Consider the following 20,180-nt stretch of genomic DNA (forward strand, 5'->3'; position numbering starts at 1 on the left):
TTTTTATTCCCTTTTCTACAACAATCATCATTTATTAATATTGAATAAATTGTATTGAATCAATCCTCTTACATTCAAAACTAAAAATTTATAAACCACAATAACCATTTTTATTGGAAAGTAGTTTTAGAGTTTCATTGCAAAGTAGTTTAGATTGTTAGTTTGTTACATGCATGCGGTAGAATGTTTTTTCATAATGGCAAGACCACAAAATAGTTGGTTTGTTCATTGAATCTTTTATGTCATCAGCAACTCACAAAATATGCTCAACTTATTCTTTATTGGAATTCCAATATTGGACAAATGTCTATGACATTACCAATAATGATGAGTTAGATATTGATTGTCTTTACATATAACTTCTATTGTTACAGTGTTGAGAAAATCAAAAAGAATTCAATGAAGAAATTTAATCAAATAAAAGAAAGATCTAAAAATTGTCTGTAGCTTCGGTTTCTGAATAAAGATAAAAATTAGAGTTTTGATGAGTAGTTTCCATTTTCCAACTTCCTTAAACACCCATTGATCTAAAATGGCACTAAAAAGAACAAACTGTTGGGCACGTTCGGTTCAACAGTTCACCATTGAGGTTTGAATACCGATGATTTGCCCCATGAATACCCTCTTGAAGATGGGAATGAAATCCTATTTCTCAAGAACTTCGATCTCAAACGTAAGGTTCCTATCGTTGCAGCATCCGACTATTCTGCTGCGTTTCCTTAAACCCGACGCGTTTGTTGGTACAATAAAACTTTCATTCACCACTAGCACAACACATTTCATTATTATTTTGTTTTTTTTTTTGTCAAGATTTTCTCGACTCGAGATCCTCGATCATGCCAGCAATAATATTTTCCTTCCCTTCGCTCTCACCCACAGCCAAGGGGTTCATCTTCCACTTTCCGAGCGATGTCGTGATGGGTAGAATGTTTCGGGGAAGATAGCCAAGAAAAGTTAAAAAAAAACAACAACAAATCGTGTCACGACAAAAAGCAGCGCAAGCAGAGCATACCGCCTTAGAGTGCTTCAGCCTGCCAGGAAGGGAGTTTGAACCACATTTATCGGCTCAAGTGGCGAAACGGGGCGCAAGCGAGGGCGAAAGAGTGCGATGAGCTGAAGGTAAGGCGGAGTATAATGCAATAGCGCTCAAGTGCCCTTATCCAAGAACCCGAGACTTACAATCGAAGCCCCTGTCCGTGCAGAGCAAGCGTTGGGAAACATGATCACACCGACTGCGGCCGGAACGATGCTGGCGATCCCGGGCGGAAGACCACGCCAAGACCCCGGAGTGTTTAAGAGCAGCGGCCCTGGCCCGGCCCGAAAGCGGAAAATAAATCACCAGCGAAAACAGTCCCCTTCACACGCAACGCCCGATAGGATAGGATCGCGCGATCCTTCGGCAGCGAAAAACAGTATGGCCCCGGATGAGTTTTGTTTCGGTAATTGGTTCAGCAGACGTGCTCGGTTGACGCGACGCTTGGGAAACGCTGAGGACAAGCGGCCGGGAGTGCGTAAATAATCCGTATCCTGCTGCAAGGCTCGCAAGGGTTTCGTCAAAACTTGCATCTTTCGGCTTTACACAAATGTTTCTCACTCGCCCGAACCATTATCGGCATAGCGTTTACGTCCCGCCGGGCAATGGCAGACCCTTCGATTTTACATATTCTGCTTCTTTTGCTTTTCGTTCTCAAGTTTTTGGTCCGTAGCGTACCGAATGTGCTGGTTATAATAATAGCTGGCGTGGGCTGCACAGAAAACGGTTTCAGATGGTTGAATATTTAAGTTTTCTGGTTCGGAAGATCAAGCGCTGCTCGTATTTTACTTTCTATCTGAAATTTAATAATGATTTGAACTCAATGTCCACGAGATTTCTTGGATTTTTAATCAAAATCTAACTATTGAATGTTCTTCTAGTATAAACAATTACTTTAGCTCTAACGAAATTCGTAAACTTTCGTTCACTATTCATCAGATTAAACCTTTCAAATATGTGTTCTTTGAGAACGAAAATGATCGTATTCGACTAGAATTTGCAACATGAGTTAAATTTAAACAACTCAACTTTATGTCTTGCAAATTTTAGGATACTTTACACTCAAATCTATGTTGTCTTCGTGAAAAGTTGCAAGGATTAAAGTAAACATATTACACGTATTATTATTTACTGCTATTATTCATAATAAATATATATTGTTTAATGCATTGTAACTATTTTTCTGCGTAAGATAACAACATATTATTGCCCTAGTAGTTTCGAAGTGGCAGATGAATGGAAAATGTCAACTGCTACAGCTGAATTATTGGTTTCTTTTTTCTACCTCCTCTTTGACGATCTTCTTTATTTGTAAAAAAATGCAAAACTCGTCAAATGATGGCATTATTTTTGGTACGGATCGTGTTAAGAAGGTAGTGTTTACCATGAGATAACGCGAATGAGATAGTAGGCACAAATGAAGAATATATAAACTTTGAACATTTTGCGAAACAAGTTGCATTAAAAAAACATATAATGGCTCATCTTGTAAGCATAAAAAATGTGTGATAATTTGTGTAACATCAGATGAATACGCAAACGTGCAACCCGATCGCAACAATTATGAAGCATATGCAGAAACGAACGGTTGAAATAAAACGGTACCGAAACATTCGGATTATCATTACGAGCGATGAAAGAGAGCTTCCCTTTTATGGCCCCAACCAACTCGCAATGTCGGTCCAGTTGGTGTCCTTTCCAAGGGTCGCACGTTCAAAAAATTGTTATTTAATTTCCCAACGCCCTTCCTTCGATAATGCCGCGGTTATGTGTTTCAATAACATTCGGGGTTGTTAATTGTATTTAATAACGCCCAGCCTGCACGGCTAGGGATAAAGGCTCTCCGGTGCAGTGTTGTGTCCCTCTTTTAAGCACTATGTTAATTATTTTGCCGCCCGTTTTGTTTTTGTTTTTACATACCGACACTACCCGATGTGCGTATCATCCGGTGCTGCTCGACCACGGGAAACTGGTCGCACACAAATGAAAAAAATGCCCCACGGAACAGATTGCACACCGCCACATTGTCGCCCAGGACCAGGATTTTGTGGTGAAGCGTGGGGCATTCCGAGGTGCGAAAAAAAAAACGGAACAAACTAACCATCGGAATCTGGAAGAGCGCAGAATAATAACCGAACACCGATCAACTGGTCAACCAAATGTGGCATGTGGTAATGAGCCCGCCAGGAAAAGCAAAAGCCAACGGTGGAATAAATCAGAGCGTAAGTCGTAAAAAACAAACCGAAAAGGTCAGTTCCGACAGCAAACTCAACGCATAGCAACCGCGCGTTACGATGCAACGGTGCACAATCGCCATTCTTACTATTGGTGGCGGGGAAAACAAATTAAAGCAATGAATTTTTCACGATTACGTTGTAAACAGCAGCGCGACGGGGAAGGCCAATTGAGGGGGGGGGTGGAGGGGGGAGGGGGCTCGTTCAGGCCGGATGATCGGCCGGGGGATGAAAAAAAAGGTATCGAGCCTTACTTTGCGGATAATGGTCAGTCATTCAAATGTGCTGCAAGGTTCCGGCGAGCCGATAAGAGCTCCCTTTTTTCCGAGCAATATGGCAGCCAGGCTGCCATAAAAAGCGGCCAACACTCGCGGGCCAACCTTTTCCACGCACACCTGCGGTCATCAGGCGCGCGTCCACCGACGGCTGTTCAGGTGTTTGGGAAAACGGATTCAATGACACAAACGGTGGTCGGCGGGAGCGTTGGACGAAAAATCACTCCAAATAATCGGCCGCTTGCCGCTGTTGCTGACTCCAGGCGCCTTGAGAACCCGCCGTGGGTTGAGTTGGGAGGGTGTTTTACAGCGAATAAAATCAACTCCAAACCCGAGCTCGGTCTGCGATAAATCCATCAATCAATTTCAGATAGGAAAATCACAAGATGGTTGCCGTCAGGTTGAAGCGCATAAACTGCGTCCCGAAAGTGTGACGCAGAAACGCGGCTGGATTCTTGCTTGCGTTTTTTTCTCTTTTTTTCCTCCTCCAGCTGCAAAGACGGAGTGGTATCGTAAAACACCGTTTCTTCGGCGTTCCGCTGATAATCTCAATCCAATTTGGTTCACTATCCTGCAAACGTTCCCGCTCTCCGCTCGCCCAATGGCCTCCCCCCCGACCCGGCCCGGGAATCGACTTCGAGGTCTCGGTAATGAACCTTAAATCTACCGCATAAAATACGGTGCGCTTTATCCGTCCTGCACCCCCGGCCGCCGCCGACCCTCGCCCGGGAGGGTGAAGGTTTTCGTTCCAGAACGATTTCTTTCTGGCCCGCGCGAGCAGCACTGGAAAAACCCCTTTTTCTTTCCGCCGCTAATCCTTTCGCTCGGAACACGAGATTGATTTAAAGGTCGGTGGGTTGGCAGCGAAGGAAACCGGTTCAGTCTGCTCTGGTTCTTCAGGCAAATGTGGGCTTCAAACGAACAAATTTGCATGCGCCCGTTCGGGATGCGTTATTTTGTTTAGGACATTTTATATCTTTATTGAATTGAAGTTTAGTTGAAGATCATGTGGAAACGACGCGAAACTAATTCTAAAAACATGGATCGAATCTGTAGGGGATAAAGACAGTCTTAGCTAATTTCTTCAAAGTTTTAAGCCAAGAAATATATCTAAGCAAGACTACGGTTTATCTAAAACACAATTGTTTTTTTCACTATAGCGTCTATAAGTTTACATTTTATATTGTTTACATGTTATGTTTTATGCAGCAAATACTATTCAAAAACGAAAAAATCTATTACCAACTGTTTCAAAATGAATTTGATTAAACTAACCGTCGATTCTTCCTTTTAAACTGAAAAAGAAGAGGTTTAAAATTTTGCTTTGAAACGTAAGATTAATTATGCAAATTACCGGAGGGTACGAGTCGTCATTTGATTTCTGAAGGAAAAGGTTTTAATTTCTTCTCTTAAATATTTCTTATCTTTTATCTTCGTTCTGTCTTTTGAGGACACTTACGGCTTGTTCTCCATTGTAACAGTTATTAAAACGAAAATAAGTCTTGCGTCTTTTCCTATCACTTTTTGTATCCCTAGTGTTAGTTCTCCTCTGCAGGATTATTTTATTTCTCTCAAGGGATGTCACGTAGATGGGTGTAATTTTCCTTGTTTTTTCGACTGATGAAACATCTCTTTCGATTTGTTTTACGATACGATGGACATGAATGATAAGCAGCGTTTCTTTTGAAGTTTTCCTCGTTTTTACTGCACTGCTCGGTCTACTCCTTGCTGGGAGAGTTTTCTTTTGTGTGTGAGGCGGCATTTCCGCCAAACCGACTGACGCCATACCACCTCGGCGCTAGCTACTCGAGCATGCCAGCAGTGAGCATGCCACTCACAGCGAGCGCCTGCTGATATGCGAGCCGATAAAACCAGAAATTAAAATATGTTACACTTGATTAAACCGGCGCACGACGGCCCGGCAAAGGGGTGGCGGGAAAACCTGTCCACGATTTGGCTCGCCTGCTCGGCAACCCGGCAGGGGTTGGGTTGGTTAAGCAAATAAATCATAAGGAAAATTGTAATAAAATCTAATAGAACGGCTCCGGGGCAGGATGGAGGGTGCGAAATCAAGCGAGTCGGTGCGTGCTGAAGGATTTCCCGCGGTGCAGCCACATGATTCATAGCCATCCCAGAGAATCCTCGGCCCGACGATCCTGCCCGGCCGGCTAACCCGTGAATGATTACAGTTGAGACGCAACGACAACCGGTGGCAGCATTTCCCACTACAAGTGCAGCAGCCCTGCCCGGCTTGTTGAAGGGGAAAACTTTCTCCCCGGTAATCTCCGGAGCGGGCGCAAAAATCCTTCATTACAACATCAAGGGCGTGTGCGTACCCCGTTTGGAGGGTGAATAGCAGCGAGATCCCTCCAGGAGGCGGACCCTACCCGATGGCGGATTTGCGAGTAATTTAAAAGAAAACATTTGATGTTCCTTTAATTTAGGGATAAGTCACCGCGATGCGCCTCATCATGATGATGCTGATGATGGCGACGACGATGATCCGCGTCATCGTTTCGTACTGCGCGTCGGTCGCTTTCCGCTCGGTCGTTATCGCCCCCCGCGGCTTTGCTGGGGTAAAAAATGACACATAGTTTCTGCCTCGACCCCAGCTGACACGGATGGCCAAATTTTCCAACTTTTCAACTTCGGAGGGTGGCTAGCTCCGCCCATTCGAAGGCCAGGATTCCACGCGCGCCGGGAGCGATCAAGGCAATGCCGAGCCAGGATTCTTCTTTCGATAAACGAAAAAATCTAACCAAAAACCTGGACCGGGAAGGACGTAAGAGCGATACCCGCGTAGAGGGTGCGGTAAACGAAAAAAAAAAGTACGCCCGAGTACCCGACAAGAAATCCCATTCCGAGGGGTGATCAATTTCAATTCACTTACGGGAATTCATTGCCATTCTAGAAATAATAGATTGCGCACGATAACGCAGCGGGAAAAGTTTTTTGGCGGTCTGGTGTTTAGTGACGGCCTGTCGAGGAAAGGTGTCGAGGGGTCGGTAGCCGGCTCACAGATTGCCGGTTGGAAACTGTCTTCCCCTCGCTCCCTTCCCTCTTCTAGCCATCTTCCGGCCATTGCCATCAAGTTGCCGATTGAGGGGGAATTTTTCCCCTAAGAGCAATAAGATGATAAGCGAACGTTTTATGCACTGGCTGGACTTCCGGTGGTAAGTTTCTCTATCAATTTTTTCCCTCAACCTTCCCATTGTTTGTCTCTCTGCGCCCGGACCTACCGCATGCCCCGGCCCGTTCGCTTTCCCCTCGTGTCGATGGTAACGAGCGAACGAGGCGAGTGGTTTTTGATGAAATCGTTTGGCAGAAGCGGAGGAACCGCTTCCGACAGCGCGCGCTCTGGACACTTGTCCGTATATTTTCCCGGCGGGAAACTCAATACGAGTCTGCCGGGGAAAACATTTTCGCCCGCCGAGGGTACAACCCGAAACCGACCTGCGCGCTGCTCCTTTCCCAGCGAAAGGGCGGATAGTTTTAGTGAGGCAGGATCGAAGAACAAAACAGCCCACCGGGAGTCGGTGCACTTTACCACCAGGAGGGCTCGTGGGGTGAGCCCTGGAGTGGTTCACCCGGGCAGCCAGAAGACGGTGGCGACAAGCCATTTCCAGCGGGGGGATGGTAGGAGATCAAAGCAAATAGAAGAAGAGTAACTGCTTCCCTGCCGGCAAACGGAACACTGGGAACACGCGAGGGGAATCGAATGTAATAATCGATACCCTTGACTGGCGGTCGCTTCAGGAGAACGATTTGCACTTACCATTTATCGGACGGTTTTTATGGGACATTAAAAATTATCCACTCGTCGCCGGGGTTTGGGTTTTCGGGGACGAATTTATCGGTTCATTTTGAGCTATGTGAAGCCTATGATACTTACTTCGCATTAGTTGCGGATCATGGTGGCATAAGCTTTTCGGTGGCGTTAGCGTCTCGCGCTGTTGCGCTGAACCGGAAAGGGATTATTTTGCATATTTAACCCCATTTGAATAATGAGCAAATCAGCGGAGAAGAAACACTACTCAATTTCGTAATTTGGTCAACTTAGAAGATGTTAAAAACAAAAAAATGTAAAAACACTGCAAATTCTATAGAATTTGTTTGCAGATATCTTGATGCATTATTGATGCAATTGAATAACACAGTTTTCAGACAAATTAGATTTACAATTGTGAAACTAGCACTTTATGGTAAAAAGATAAAAATAATTAAAATATTGCAAGACAGTCATTTACCCTTTTCTAATATCATTTCGTGTATGGTTCTACAAACCAACAGACCACTTCACATCAATCGAATCAAAGATTTTAGTTTCTTGGGTTTTAGAATTCAAATAAATTTTAAAATCAAGTTGAAGGTGTTATATAATTATTAGTTTTCTTTTGAAGATTCAAAATTGATGAAAAATATTGGTCACTATTCCTTCCGATAAAATAAATTATAATAGTGAGAAACAAGGACATTTTCGCTATCAGTATCGTTAGTTCATACTTGCTTTAAAGCGTTGATGATTCATCAGCATTAAAGAAATATCCCAATTTTCGTTAGATAAACACTACGAATAAATCTTAGCGTTTCCAAACATACGTTCCACGTATCTTTGATCGACATCATCTTCGATGGAAAAACATTATCGTAAAACGTAGGCAAGAGATTTACTCCTTTCGACAATCTCACAGGGGTCGGCAAAGTCCGTCCCGCTAACTAATTTTATCCGCCCCGTAAGAAAATTTTAGTGCTTCATACGTAAAACCCATGAAAATTTTTTTTCGGATTTGTTCGTTTCTTTCCAAAAATGAAGAATAAAATGGTTGAACGAGGTGTTCTTGTTATATATTGAAAAAGAAACATCAAAATTCAACAAAAAAAAAATATAAAAATGATGGAAATAGTTTAATAACAAATTTTCAATGGTTTTATCTATTAACAATTTTTATGTAGCTTTACTATTCAGAAAGTTGATACGTCATTCAAAAGGGTAGTGCTTTGAAAATATTAAATCAAAGTATTACAAAATTAATACCCAAATGATGACAACATACACAATTTCATATTTCGAACCTAATGTATGTTAAGTCCACATTTAGTCCTTTTCAATGCCGTCAGGAGTTTACACAGTTTTATATTCCGGGATTCCAATTATAAAGATTACAGTGTTCACCCACTAGTACATTCTGGTGAAAGGCATAGAATCTCACAAGCATTCGGTTATAACTTCTTTTTTCAACCTCACCCGCGCTGACAAATTTCGTAACTATCAACCCACTTCACCCCCAATAGCGTTTGAAGAGTTTGAAGTGAAATCATTTATTTATTACCCCTGGCGATGGGACTGCCCAGAGGCCACTGTCCACGGGAGCGGGCGTCCCCGTTGGAAGCCATTTTTCAAACGACTTTTCTTTAATGTAACAACTTCTGCAGTTGTGAGTGAGGTTGACTCGGTGAAGCGAGAAACGTTGGCAGAAACTGTCAAATATAGGTTAGCACCCGGTTGACCGGGAACCGGGCGGGATGGCACATTTCCCTCGACGGACCGGACGCCAGGGTGCGTATGAATTATTCAGCTGATCGATGAGCGAAACCGATAATCCTTTGAGTTGCTTCAATATTTATCAAACGTTACGAACGTGTTTGTCGTTTCGTCACACGCACGCCTTTCCTGGAAGGCGCCATCGGCTTGCAATCACGGTAAAGTGGGAACAAAACGATTGACCTGCGAAATTGTGCCGGGATGGGTGGGTTTAGGTAGCTTTTTTGAACTTTCCAGCCTTCGACGATTGCAGAGGGCTAAATATTTTTGAATTGGAATTTTAAAGTGGTAGAGATTTGCATTTTCCCTCCCCCTGACAAAGGCTTTTGGTCAACAAAGTTCGACTTGACGCAGGTCGATACGATATGTGTCGTGATTTTGAGCTAATATTCAAGACATGAATCATCCGAAGAAGATGAATCAGCATCAGACAAGCTTTCTTGAACATCAATAACCATGTTGATGGTTGTTGAAAGATAAGAATTTATGAGATAATCAGTTATCTGTTATGATTCAGGTAAGACAAACACAAAACTCGTATAGAAAACGAGAATGAACACGTTTCCCGGAGCGTACGTACCAACACTTATGCGTTTAAAAATAATGTATTAATATATGATATGCATTACCTATAACATCATGAATCAATCTCTATCATGTGCTTGGAAGTCGATTTTTTCTCACCATTACTTTCTCGCACACATCCAATTTACTGTCGACGAAATCCATGTCCACTTCTATTACGTTCTGCTTTCTGCAATAAATGGCGCATGAAGAAGCGATAAATCATTTCATCTATTGGCCGACCGGCAAACCATATTGACCTATTTACAATTAGTCAAACAATTAGTCGAGTGCCAAAGAGAATAAGAAATAAAAACATTACCGCTAGACCACGGTCGACGGGGGTGGCGCTTGGTACTCGCGGTGCGTACGGTCCGATATCAACAACCAAACCCATCGTCCCCGACGTCGTCGATCGTTCCGAGCTTCAAATTGCGTAATTAAGAACATTAAACTTTAATAACCATCATAAAACGTGCCCCGTTCCTTCCGGCACACTCGTTTTCTCCCCAGCAGTTTTCCTTGGGAACCGGGCGGCTTGATTGGCCACCGTAATGCTTCATAAAAATCCGAATCGGAATCAAAAGTTAGTTCCTGGCGCTCGGTCCGCCTGCCCGGTGCTTGCTTCGCCGCTGGAGCCTGCGGGGGCTTTTGCGGGAGCTGTGGCAATGCGCGAAAGCTCACCCATTTCTTTTCCTTCTGCCACCCGCATATGAAGAGGAATGTTGTGGCACGTGGGGAAACCCCGGGAACGTCGTGCAGTACGAAGAAAATGGGAGAAATGATAAAGATTACTAGCAATCCAATTTTCTATAGATTTTTTTCGCTCCATCAGCATCCCGTTGCAACGCAGCAACTCTTTTCGGTTGGCAACTTTTGGATGACTGGGGGGCGGGGTAGGTGGGCGATAGTGTTGGTACAATTTTGCCATATTTGTTCGCGAAAATAACTCGATTACAAGAATGGTGCACCAGTGAGGAATTGCGAATTAAGTGGTGCACAGCTTCGCACAAACTACTTTCAGTGCATCTGGTCATCGCTTTTCCAGTTTGTTTAGTATTTGTGGAGTATGAACGTTTTCACGGCAGTCGGAAGGTTAATGTTCGTAAGCTAGGGAGCAAAACATATTTATTCTACGGGGTCAGTAAATACGAACAATGTAAACTTCATTAAGATCTTATTTAATCTGTAAACGAATTAAAACAAACTGATTGATATTAATTGATCCAACATTGTTCACACAAGTTCACAAATTCATAAAGCTGACCTGCTGACATCGTTGACCAAAATAGAGTAGAATAAAATAAAAATGTAATTTTATGTCCACAAAACACATGTTTTTCTAAAATATGATTCGCATCTTCTAAACGCCACAAAGCAAACCAATTGGGCTCTTTTACCTTTACTTGTTGTAGAATGGTCAAACTCAAACTGTTGTTTGTGGGTTATCATATTTACATGTTAGATATACTACCAACAAGCGTGCAACTGAAGAAAACAAGAAGAATAAAATAATAGTTAACAAAAGCAAGATTTTCTGCTGGCTTGTGAAACGAATCCATACCAAAGGAACGGAACGGACTCATGACTCACCTACGCTAGGTACATCCTAGTGGTCCACCACTCCGCGAGCGAGATGGGTGATCAAACCCGTCCGAGTGACAGAGCAGACCCGTTTCTCATCCACAGCTGTGGATTGCATACTTCACGGCGGTTCGGTTGGTTTTGACAAACTTCGGCACCCGAACGTACACCCGAAACGGTTTCGCTGCGCCACTGCGAGCCAGTGACAATTTGCCCGTCGTTGCGTGCGGTCGTTGTTGAGCGTGTGTCGAAAGAAACGTGAATTGGAGCCCGTTTGATCGCGGTACGTCTTCATTGTGTAGTGCGCGGCGTGTGTTATCACGACCCCAACGTGCAGCAGGTTAGGTACGTCATAGGCAGGTGCAACCCGTGAGAAAAACAAACCGCTGTGGAAAAGAACTGACGATGCGCAAGAATAAGTTGTGCGTCTTCGAATGTGAATACTATCTCGATTGGAAAATAGTAAGTTCTTTTCCTAACTTTTGGTGCAGTGTTTACGAAGTTGAACCGAAAGTTTGTAAGGAAGGCGGAACGCTAACGCTGCAGATAGCCGCAAAAATGATGGAAGGCAAACCATCCGGAAGTGCAGTAGAACGAAGAACTCCATCATCGTCATCATCATCATCATCAGCCACCCGCACAACCAAGAGCATCAACAGAAAAGCTTGATTGATGGGAAAACTTCCGGAAAAACGGCGTACCGGGATTGCTCATTGTTTCGCTGAAGTACACGCCTGTGTAAGAGCCGTGCTTTGAAGACGAACTGTCAGCTGGAGTGTTTGCACACATTGGTGGCGCGCAGTGAAGAGTGAACCGGTGAAGGGCAACATAGAACCATACATGGTTTTTTATCCTCCGTGTTTGTGTGGATAAAGATTTTTTCTAACATTAATTCATGCACGAAAAACCGCCACCTCTGGCTCAGTGATGGACAGATAAAAAGTGCAATCCCAGTCGCCAACATCCGGCAAGGCATGTCTTTTGTGTGTGCGTGTGACTGAATACAATGCTTACCAAAGCCTGCTGCGCAAACCAAAACAGCAAAAGCAATAAAATTTCACGCCGATCGTCCTGCTGAAAGTGGGTTTTCAGCTGCCAAACATCGCGTTGCGGAAGGACTGTGTGTAGATTGGTTGGCATTGCGTCGTTCAGCAATTCAGTTTATTTTATCACCAAACCAAACCCGCCAAATTCAAATGATGAGGTTTTTCTTTGCCCCATACGCATGTGTGCACTATCGGAGCAATAGATATTGCTAAAACAAAGGAACATTCATTGTATGGATTCAATCGAAAAAGTAAATACCACCCGATGTGCGTTTTTCCTCTTTTCCACGCATGGAATTTTGTATGTTGATTTGTGTGCTAGGAAAATTGTTATTCATTGGTTGGTAAACCGAAAGTTGTAGGTCATATGACTATGGCAAGTGTTTGTTTTTTGCGAACATTACACTCGCTGTGTGGCGCCTGTGTGTGTGTGTGTGTGCGTGTATACAGGAGTTCCGTCGTGATACGGTTTCGAATTAAATAATATCGCAACCCATGCAAATACAGCCCTCTTCGGGTGAAGTGGCGTGGAAATTCGTGCGTGCCAGCAGTAATAATAACAATCGATAAAAACGAAGCATAAACAAACTTCGGTAAATAAACAGAATTAATAGAACCGTTTGAGTTTTGCTAGCTCCGCAAAGGCGAGAAGCGATAATTATGTTGATTCGTATAAAAACTGGCCGCCTGCCCCCCACAAACGGAGGCTGCATACCAACGAGCGGTCAGCAAAAAATGGGGGAAGGGAAATGCAGAAAAATGCTGCTGCAGTTTCGGTGCAGACCGAGGGATTCGAGGGTATTTATTGAGTGTATGCACTGCACGTAACGCGGAAAGGGAAGGAAAAGCATGGCTTGCTGGAAGCGGGGGTATGAAGCACAGGAGCAAAGGTGGGAGGAAAGTGACATTTCATATCCTAGCAACAGCACACGCACGCGTCCGGCTGCCGGACTGGCTTGCTTTGCCGTGTTTATCGATGGCTTACACCTGATGAATTGATAATGATGTTTTAATTAACAATATTGTGAATTATTTTTCCAGATTTAACGTTATTTGTTTGTTTACCGTATTTTCCGCGTCCCGTGCAGAACGTGTGCACAATTCATGCCTCATTGGATTTCGGCCGCGTGGCTCAGGTGCGATAAAGTGTGCTCGATTGTATTATCGTGTTTCTATTCGTCTGCGTGCGATGGAAAAGGATGGCGCGAGGATGATGTTTAAAAGTGGCGAAAACTGAGCGAATGTCCCGTGCGCCGGCAGCTCAACGTGGTGAAAAAGTGAACATAACGTGTGTTACTGTGTTGTTGTGTTAGTGTGCGCGGGAAACACCCAGGACAACCCGCGGTTGTGATATCGAGTGGGATATCCATCTGGCACCCGCTTTCCGCCACGCACTTCCGGTGGAAAACTGTGCTGCCGCCCGCGTGGCCCTTATTGGCTTAATGAGCTAGTGTGTGAAAGAGGCATTAACAAGCTTGCGCCCACATCCTCGTACACACATACACACACTCTCGGCGTGGTGTGTGGGTCCTGTTTTTCCTTTTCGGTGTGTCGTCGAAAAGGTCGGATGCCGGTCGGAGGAAAATTAAAAATATAAATTCGGTGTGAAAATCTGTGTGCTTGTGCGGAGTGTTGTTCGTGTTTGTTTTTCCCCTTGGCCAGCTCGAGGGTTGAGTGGGCTGCCGCTGCTGCTGGAAATGTTGATTATTGAATCATTGTGCTGCCATAAATAATTATCCATGAAAAATCGATCGCACTGTGCGTGTGTGTGGCGGGTGCGCGAGTAGCGCCAAACGATCGCATTTATCGCAGGCAGTGTGTTTGTGCGTGGGTGTTTGTGTGCTTCTTGTGATAGCAGTGTGTCCGCTCGGGGAAGAGGATAAACCGGAAATATTGTACCGGCTCGGTTAATCCCACACCGACCCTGGCAACAGTGTGTAGTGTGTTAAGTGCTTGTGCGTGCGTGTGTGTGCGAGTGCATTTGTGTGTTGTTGTGGTTGTCTCCTGTGGCACCTTCCTCGTTGCCGAACCAATTATCTTGGGCAATTTGAAAAATTGATCAACGCACAGAGGTCGAGGCCAACGCGAACACACGCGACGTTGCGATCACAATCCGTTCCACACAAACACAAAAAAGGAAATTCGGCCGGTCGTTGGGTAAAAGTGCAACGAAACGGCGCCTCACTGTGACTCGTCGATGTAAGCTGAGGATAATCGGAAACAACAATGATCCGCTTCCGCAGAAATTTGGTTACACTGCAAGGTGAGTGCTGGTTTTGTTTTTCCAACATCAAATATGGTTGCCCCGAGAAGTGTTCGTTCATGGGGAAAATTTTCTGCCTACACACACATTTGCGGGGGTTCAACTTTTTTTTTGTCAATGTTGATTGTTGTTTACATCTTCATTTTATCCAATTAAAAATGCATCCAATTATTCGCTTATTATCAACCATGCAACACACTGGTCGTCGCTGGGGAAAAGCTGGAAAACCACATAAAAATCGATTCCCTTCCTCATTACATTTGGGCCTGGCCCCTTTTAGCGCCTTTCTTTTCTGCACACTGACAACGATGACGCTGGCCATTATCGAGTATTAATTGATATTTCACCAGCAGCGAACTGTGGGGAGCATAAATATGACGGATAAAAAATTATGGTCCCCGCTAGACTACCCCTCGCTGGAGCCTCGTCAATCCCCTCCCGGGTGTATAAAAATATCCTCGGTCGTTTGAATTAAATTTCCTCGCGACATAGTCATTATCGGCAATTTACTTTACACCGCCGTCCACCGGAAAGGAAAAATAGCAGAACGCCAAAAGAAGCCTCGATAAATCGTCCGTTCGTCCGGAACGTGCAACCTAAGGACACTTTGCCCCGCTTGGCTCCTTAGTGCCTGCTGCGGGATGTTTGTCCGCTAGGCTCCTCTAACGGCTCGGCTCGTCCTTGGCGCTCGTCCCTTGAAGCGCTGGCGGCGACGACTAATTGAAATTAAAATGAAAATAATAATGATCGGACCTGGCCTAACGCTTAATGGGGTCCCTCCCCCCCCGTACCATTCGTCGCCGATATGGTCGGGAGGAGTGCAAGAGTCATTAAGCACTCGGCTCGGATATACAGCTTCCTTCCGGGGTCGTTTGGCGTCGGGGGGTTGGGTTGTCGATAATTAAATCAAAGCGTCGACCCAGATCGATGCTGCAGTGCAGCCGGGAAATGCCGTTTGGGTTAGGGCCGATTTGTTGTGCAATTACTGACGCAAAAAAAAAAATGCATTACCACCAATCTGCACCGAACGCCTGAACGAAGACAGCTTGTGCGATTTGTGTGACGCAAAGCAAGAGTGGCTTGAATCAATTAACAGGAAATGCGATTGTCGAACACGATTTTTTCTTGTAGTTCTTGTCATAGAGTATGTCTCTAATCGCTTCCATTGACGGCTTGTCATGTCATCTTCTTGTGAGTTCCACTTCTTTCTCAGAATGTTTGGTATTCTTGACCTTTGCCTTGACACAGTGAGCAATCTTGTCCAGCCAGATAAGAGCCAGCAACTAATAGGTTAGCATTGTACCGAGGGACCTCGATGGTTTTTTGTTTAAATGATAACATTTCAATTTTTAATTAAGGTTTTTTCGTTTACTTTTATGACTTTTTGTTGGACGGTGTCAAATTCATGAGTTTTTTATGGTCTGCTAGAATATTTTTGTTACAAATGAATTCAAGATTAGATTAAGCAACAACTGTGTTAAAGACGTCTTTACTAAATTTATGCACCTTACATTTTGGATGATCGATTATTTTTGGGTTTTTTGAGGAAAGGACAACAGACTCAAATAAGACTTCACTATGCTTATCCGCATCGTTACCCAAAATCCGTGGCATTACAAACACAGCGGATCATTTTTCACGCACATTTCTCCTATCGATGGCACGGGATGGCAAAGTTCGACCCCAAAACTGCCAGCGCTGCGCTAAAAGGGAGATGCAAAACGGTGGGCCCACCGGTGGAATTGAAACACCATTCGCACCTCGGGAGAAACTTCAGTCCTAGACATTAATTGCCGTTTGAAATTTTAAAATGGAAAATTAATTGATTTTCTTATATCTTTTCCCTGGGATCCCCGGCTGCTCCGGCGGTCCCCCTCGGGAAAGCTCTTTACCGAAAAGTCTGGCAAAGCCAAGGAAGCTTCTCGTTGGGTGGCGGGGAGTCACGTAAATGGGTGGGTGGAGAGACAGAGGAGGAAGGCAGGAAAAAGGGCCGGCACTCGAGTTGAAACTTTGGGACGGCGCGACGGTTGCTTCGGCCGCTCTCTCACGGTAGCAATAAAAATGATTTATTGAATTTCGCTTTTGACCGGCAAAAGTTTCGCCCTCGCCCCACCGTCTCAACTGGCCCGTCCCGCCGCCATTTTGGCAAATCTAAATCTGGTTATGGGTTTGCCGGTTAGTTGCGAATGCTCCCGAAGCACCGGGTAAATTCCGTTCTTCGTCTTTTTCTGCGACCCGTAAGACGCGAATGACCTTAGCCGAAGCCGAAAACCCCCCCCCCCATTCCTCCATCGCATCCACACTCCCGGACCCATGTCACGGGGAGCATGACCCGGAATAAGCGGGGTTTGAACTGCGGGCCGCGTGGAAGCAGAAAGTTTCCGGCAGCCCAAGATTTAGGGGCGGTCAAGACGAATGATCCTTGGGTGTTTTTCCAGGGCCGCTCGCTCGCATCGGAGGGAAGGATTTGACGAAGGACCCCCTGAGCGGGAGGATTTTCCAATGGAAATGGGATTTGCGCGCCGATGATTGCGGCTGCTGCAACCCGGGAAGCCCGGGAGCTCATAATGTATCGGAATTGGGCCAAATAAAATCAATAATAAATGTTACACCGGGCCTGATTTCCCCAAAGCTGTCGGGCCCGGGTCGCTTGATAAACGATCATCGTCGGCGTAGTTAGTGGCAATTGGATTTCGATTTTCTACCCAACTCTCGGGACCCGCACGGGCACTAATCAAATAGTGACACGAAGCCCGGAACCCCACGTGCTGCTTAGTAGTACTGGGGTTGTAATGTTCGAGCTCGTAATTCGAAAGAAGGTTCAAACTCGACCATCAACTTACTCCAAACGGCTAGAAACTGGTGTATGTGTGTGAATGTAAAGGGTCTACGAAGGTAATCCGTATCGCTCCACGATTTATCTCTCCAACACAGGTAGCACACACTTCAGGTGCTGCACGTATATCTTCATCACCCGTTTGTCGAACTATTTCTGTACAGCCCTACGGGATACCAGCCGGGTGACACGTAAGAGACGTCCTTTAATGGGCAGGAAAAAGGGTGTCCGATTTGCTTACTGCCATCGGTGTGATTGGAAGATGGTATCCGGTACCACCTAATCAGAGCGCACGTCCTCAAACCCGAACTTCTGGCCTAACCAACCTTCAGTGCGTGGAAGCTACTTGCAACGCCGCACTTCCTTTCTCGCTTCCTGCGATCATGGATAATCATCCATTTTCCGTCCATTGAACACTTCGCTTGATTAAAGCTTGTGGAGACCATCCCGTATCAATATCAATTTCTATTAGCTGGCCAAATTTGTACCCCGTCGGTTACCAAAACCCAAAGTCTCGCTACCCCGGTTTGGAGGGAAAGAGTTACTGAAAGACCTGCTGAAGGTCCTTCGGGTGGAAGAAAAAAAAAAGAGAAGATAAACTTTGTCCGGACCGAAAAGGTGACCAATTTGCGATAAGGATTTACAGCTAGTTGATTGGTATTCCGGGCGCGCGTCACCCGGGAGAGCTTCGGTGTAATTGGAATTAATACGGACGGCTTTCAGGGGGGGAGGGCAGGGGAACGCGAGGATTTTGGCTACAACGGTTAGCCTGGCTTCCGGTTTGATCGGTTAAGCACACAGGTGCACGCGGCTGGGCTAAATGATACTTTGCCAAATCGCCACACGCTCGGGGAAACTTTTCTCATAACATTTGCGTCGGGAAAATGTGGCCCGGCCTAAGAGATCTGCTGGTGTGGTGGCCTGGACGTTTGGAATTTGAATTCACCGGACTTCTGGGTCCGGCGTCGGCGTCGAATTGGCTTTTGGGATAATTTGTCCTATCGCGATATCCAAGCCTGGTAAGCTCTCCCGACACCGATTTGCTAGCTTTTCACCATGTTTTCCTCGTGTCTTTACCCCCTTTTTCCTTCTTCTGCCGCAATGTAGGTGATGTTTTACTACCGATTGACAATGTGTATGCTGGTGCGAGCCGTGTTCCTCGACATGAAACAGCACGCCAGCTTGTTCAATGTCAGCAAAAACCGGGGACTGCGTGTAGGCGCCAGAGCGGTTATGACGCGTAGCACTTAAGGCGAGATTCCGCTTCGTTTGACGTGCCATTGGGAGGATATTTCGTTTTTTTGTTTGGTTCTTGTTGCGCTTGTCTTCGAACAGAAGGATCCCCAACGCTGGTCTCTGTCGACTGCGACTCTGCCTCAGAAGGGCCACAATTGCCGGCCATTGCGCAAGCACTTCCATGAATGTGAAGGTGTCCTCGCAGATGCGGAGCGGGGGTGTGGGAAAAAATCAAACACACGCAGCGTCAGGATACCAGGCTTGGGTTGGTGCTGCTTATCCTCCAAACAACCTAGGCAACCAGGCTCGAAACAAAGGAAGCGAGTGCCTACGACACGAGGCTTCGCGCTATATGATGAAAGTAAACAAGAGCGTGCGAACGGGCTCATTTTTGAGGCACGACAGATTGCGCAACAAGCCCGTCGATTGCTTCCGAAATTTGCATAAGCTTCCTTCCGTGTCCGTGTCAACGCCACAAACACCCACCGACCGGAAGCTCGGTGGAAACGTGGGTAGAACAGCTTTCCGTCGTTATGTGTCACATCCGATCTAGGCGGGATGAGTTTGACGGATAGCTGAAGTGTAGGCTCTTTCCCTTCCGCCGCATCGGTTAATCCTTTTTCCCGCTTGATTCGGTTTCTGTACTAACCTTCTCTTTCTCTCTCTCTCTCCCTGGGGGGGGGGAGGGTAATGCGATTTTTTCCTCGTCAATTGCTGCCGAGTGCCTTTTTGCTTTTTCCACTTTTACTTCCAAACCGAAGCTGCGTACGGAACCGTGCGCTTGTTCCGTGTTCGGTCCATCTCATCCTGCCAATCTTCTGTCGTTGTTCGCCTGGCCGTTTCTGAAGAGTGCCGTTTCAGTGCAACGCCCACCAACACATGCGTTTCAATTACGCGTCCATATTGCTTGTCCCTCGGATCGGAGCGCCGGAGTCGTTCCGAATTGCAGGACCGAGGAAAAACCTCTCGGACGCAAACGAACAAAAGAAGCAACACCGAAAGACAAAGCAACATGTCCAGACGTCACTTAGAGGCCTGAAGTTCCTGTTCCTCGGACGCGCTCTTATCGAATTCCGTCGGGAGATGAATTTTTGCCCCGTTGCGACTGCGATGGGGACGTTGCCCAGGAGTCATATTCGCAACATCGTCCTGATCTACACCGCCTTCCAGCTCAATTTCGCCCAGCGCATTCTCCCCGCCCGATGTCCTCGTCCGTGTATGTGCTGCTAATGGCCTGGTGTTTATTTGTTTCCTGCGCACGATTTTTTTCGGATGTTGCCTGTTCCGGCGCCGACTCCTATCGATACCTGCCTGATACCGGGACCGAGCCTGTGGTCCTCCGTCAGGAGCACGAGGATGAAATTGTGGCATCCACAAAATCTGATTCCTCTGAAGGCCGTCCAATATCGAGTGTAACCTTCGGGAGTGTGCGCCTCGATTTTCCGGGCATATGACAATCGTGCTCTCGGACGCACAAAGAACCTGGTAGCTCTACCGGGTCGCGTCCATTTTCCCCAGTGTATCGGCGGGAGGCCGTAAGTCTCTGGGCTCGGTTAGGTCGATTATT

At 45.7% G+C, this 20,180-nt stretch overlaps 1 protein-coding gene across 1 annotated transcript in view; it reads left to right on the top strand.

The window, feature by feature from the left end:
• The first annotated feature begins 1,219 nt into the window (after nucleotides 1-1,219).
• LOC131293521 (neuronal cell adhesion molecule-like) overlaps nucleotides 1,220-20,180 on the top strand; it is a 205,102-nt gene continuing 186,141 nt past the window's right edge. Inside the window, exon 1 of the mRNA XM_058321597.1 lies at nucleotides 1,220-1,439. Within this exon, the coding sequence (XP_058177580.1) occupies nucleotides 1,220-1,439 (220 nt within the window). The remainder of the gene's footprint in view (nucleotides 1,440-20,180) is intronic.

This window comes from Anopheles ziemanni, chromosome 2 (genome assembly GCF_943734765.1).
Source record: "Anopheles ziemanni chromosome 2, idAnoZiCoDA_A2_x.2, whole genome shotgun sequence".
NCBI classification, from domain to species: Eukaryota; Metazoa; Arthropoda; class Insecta; order Diptera; family Culicidae; genus Anopheles; species Anopheles ziemanni.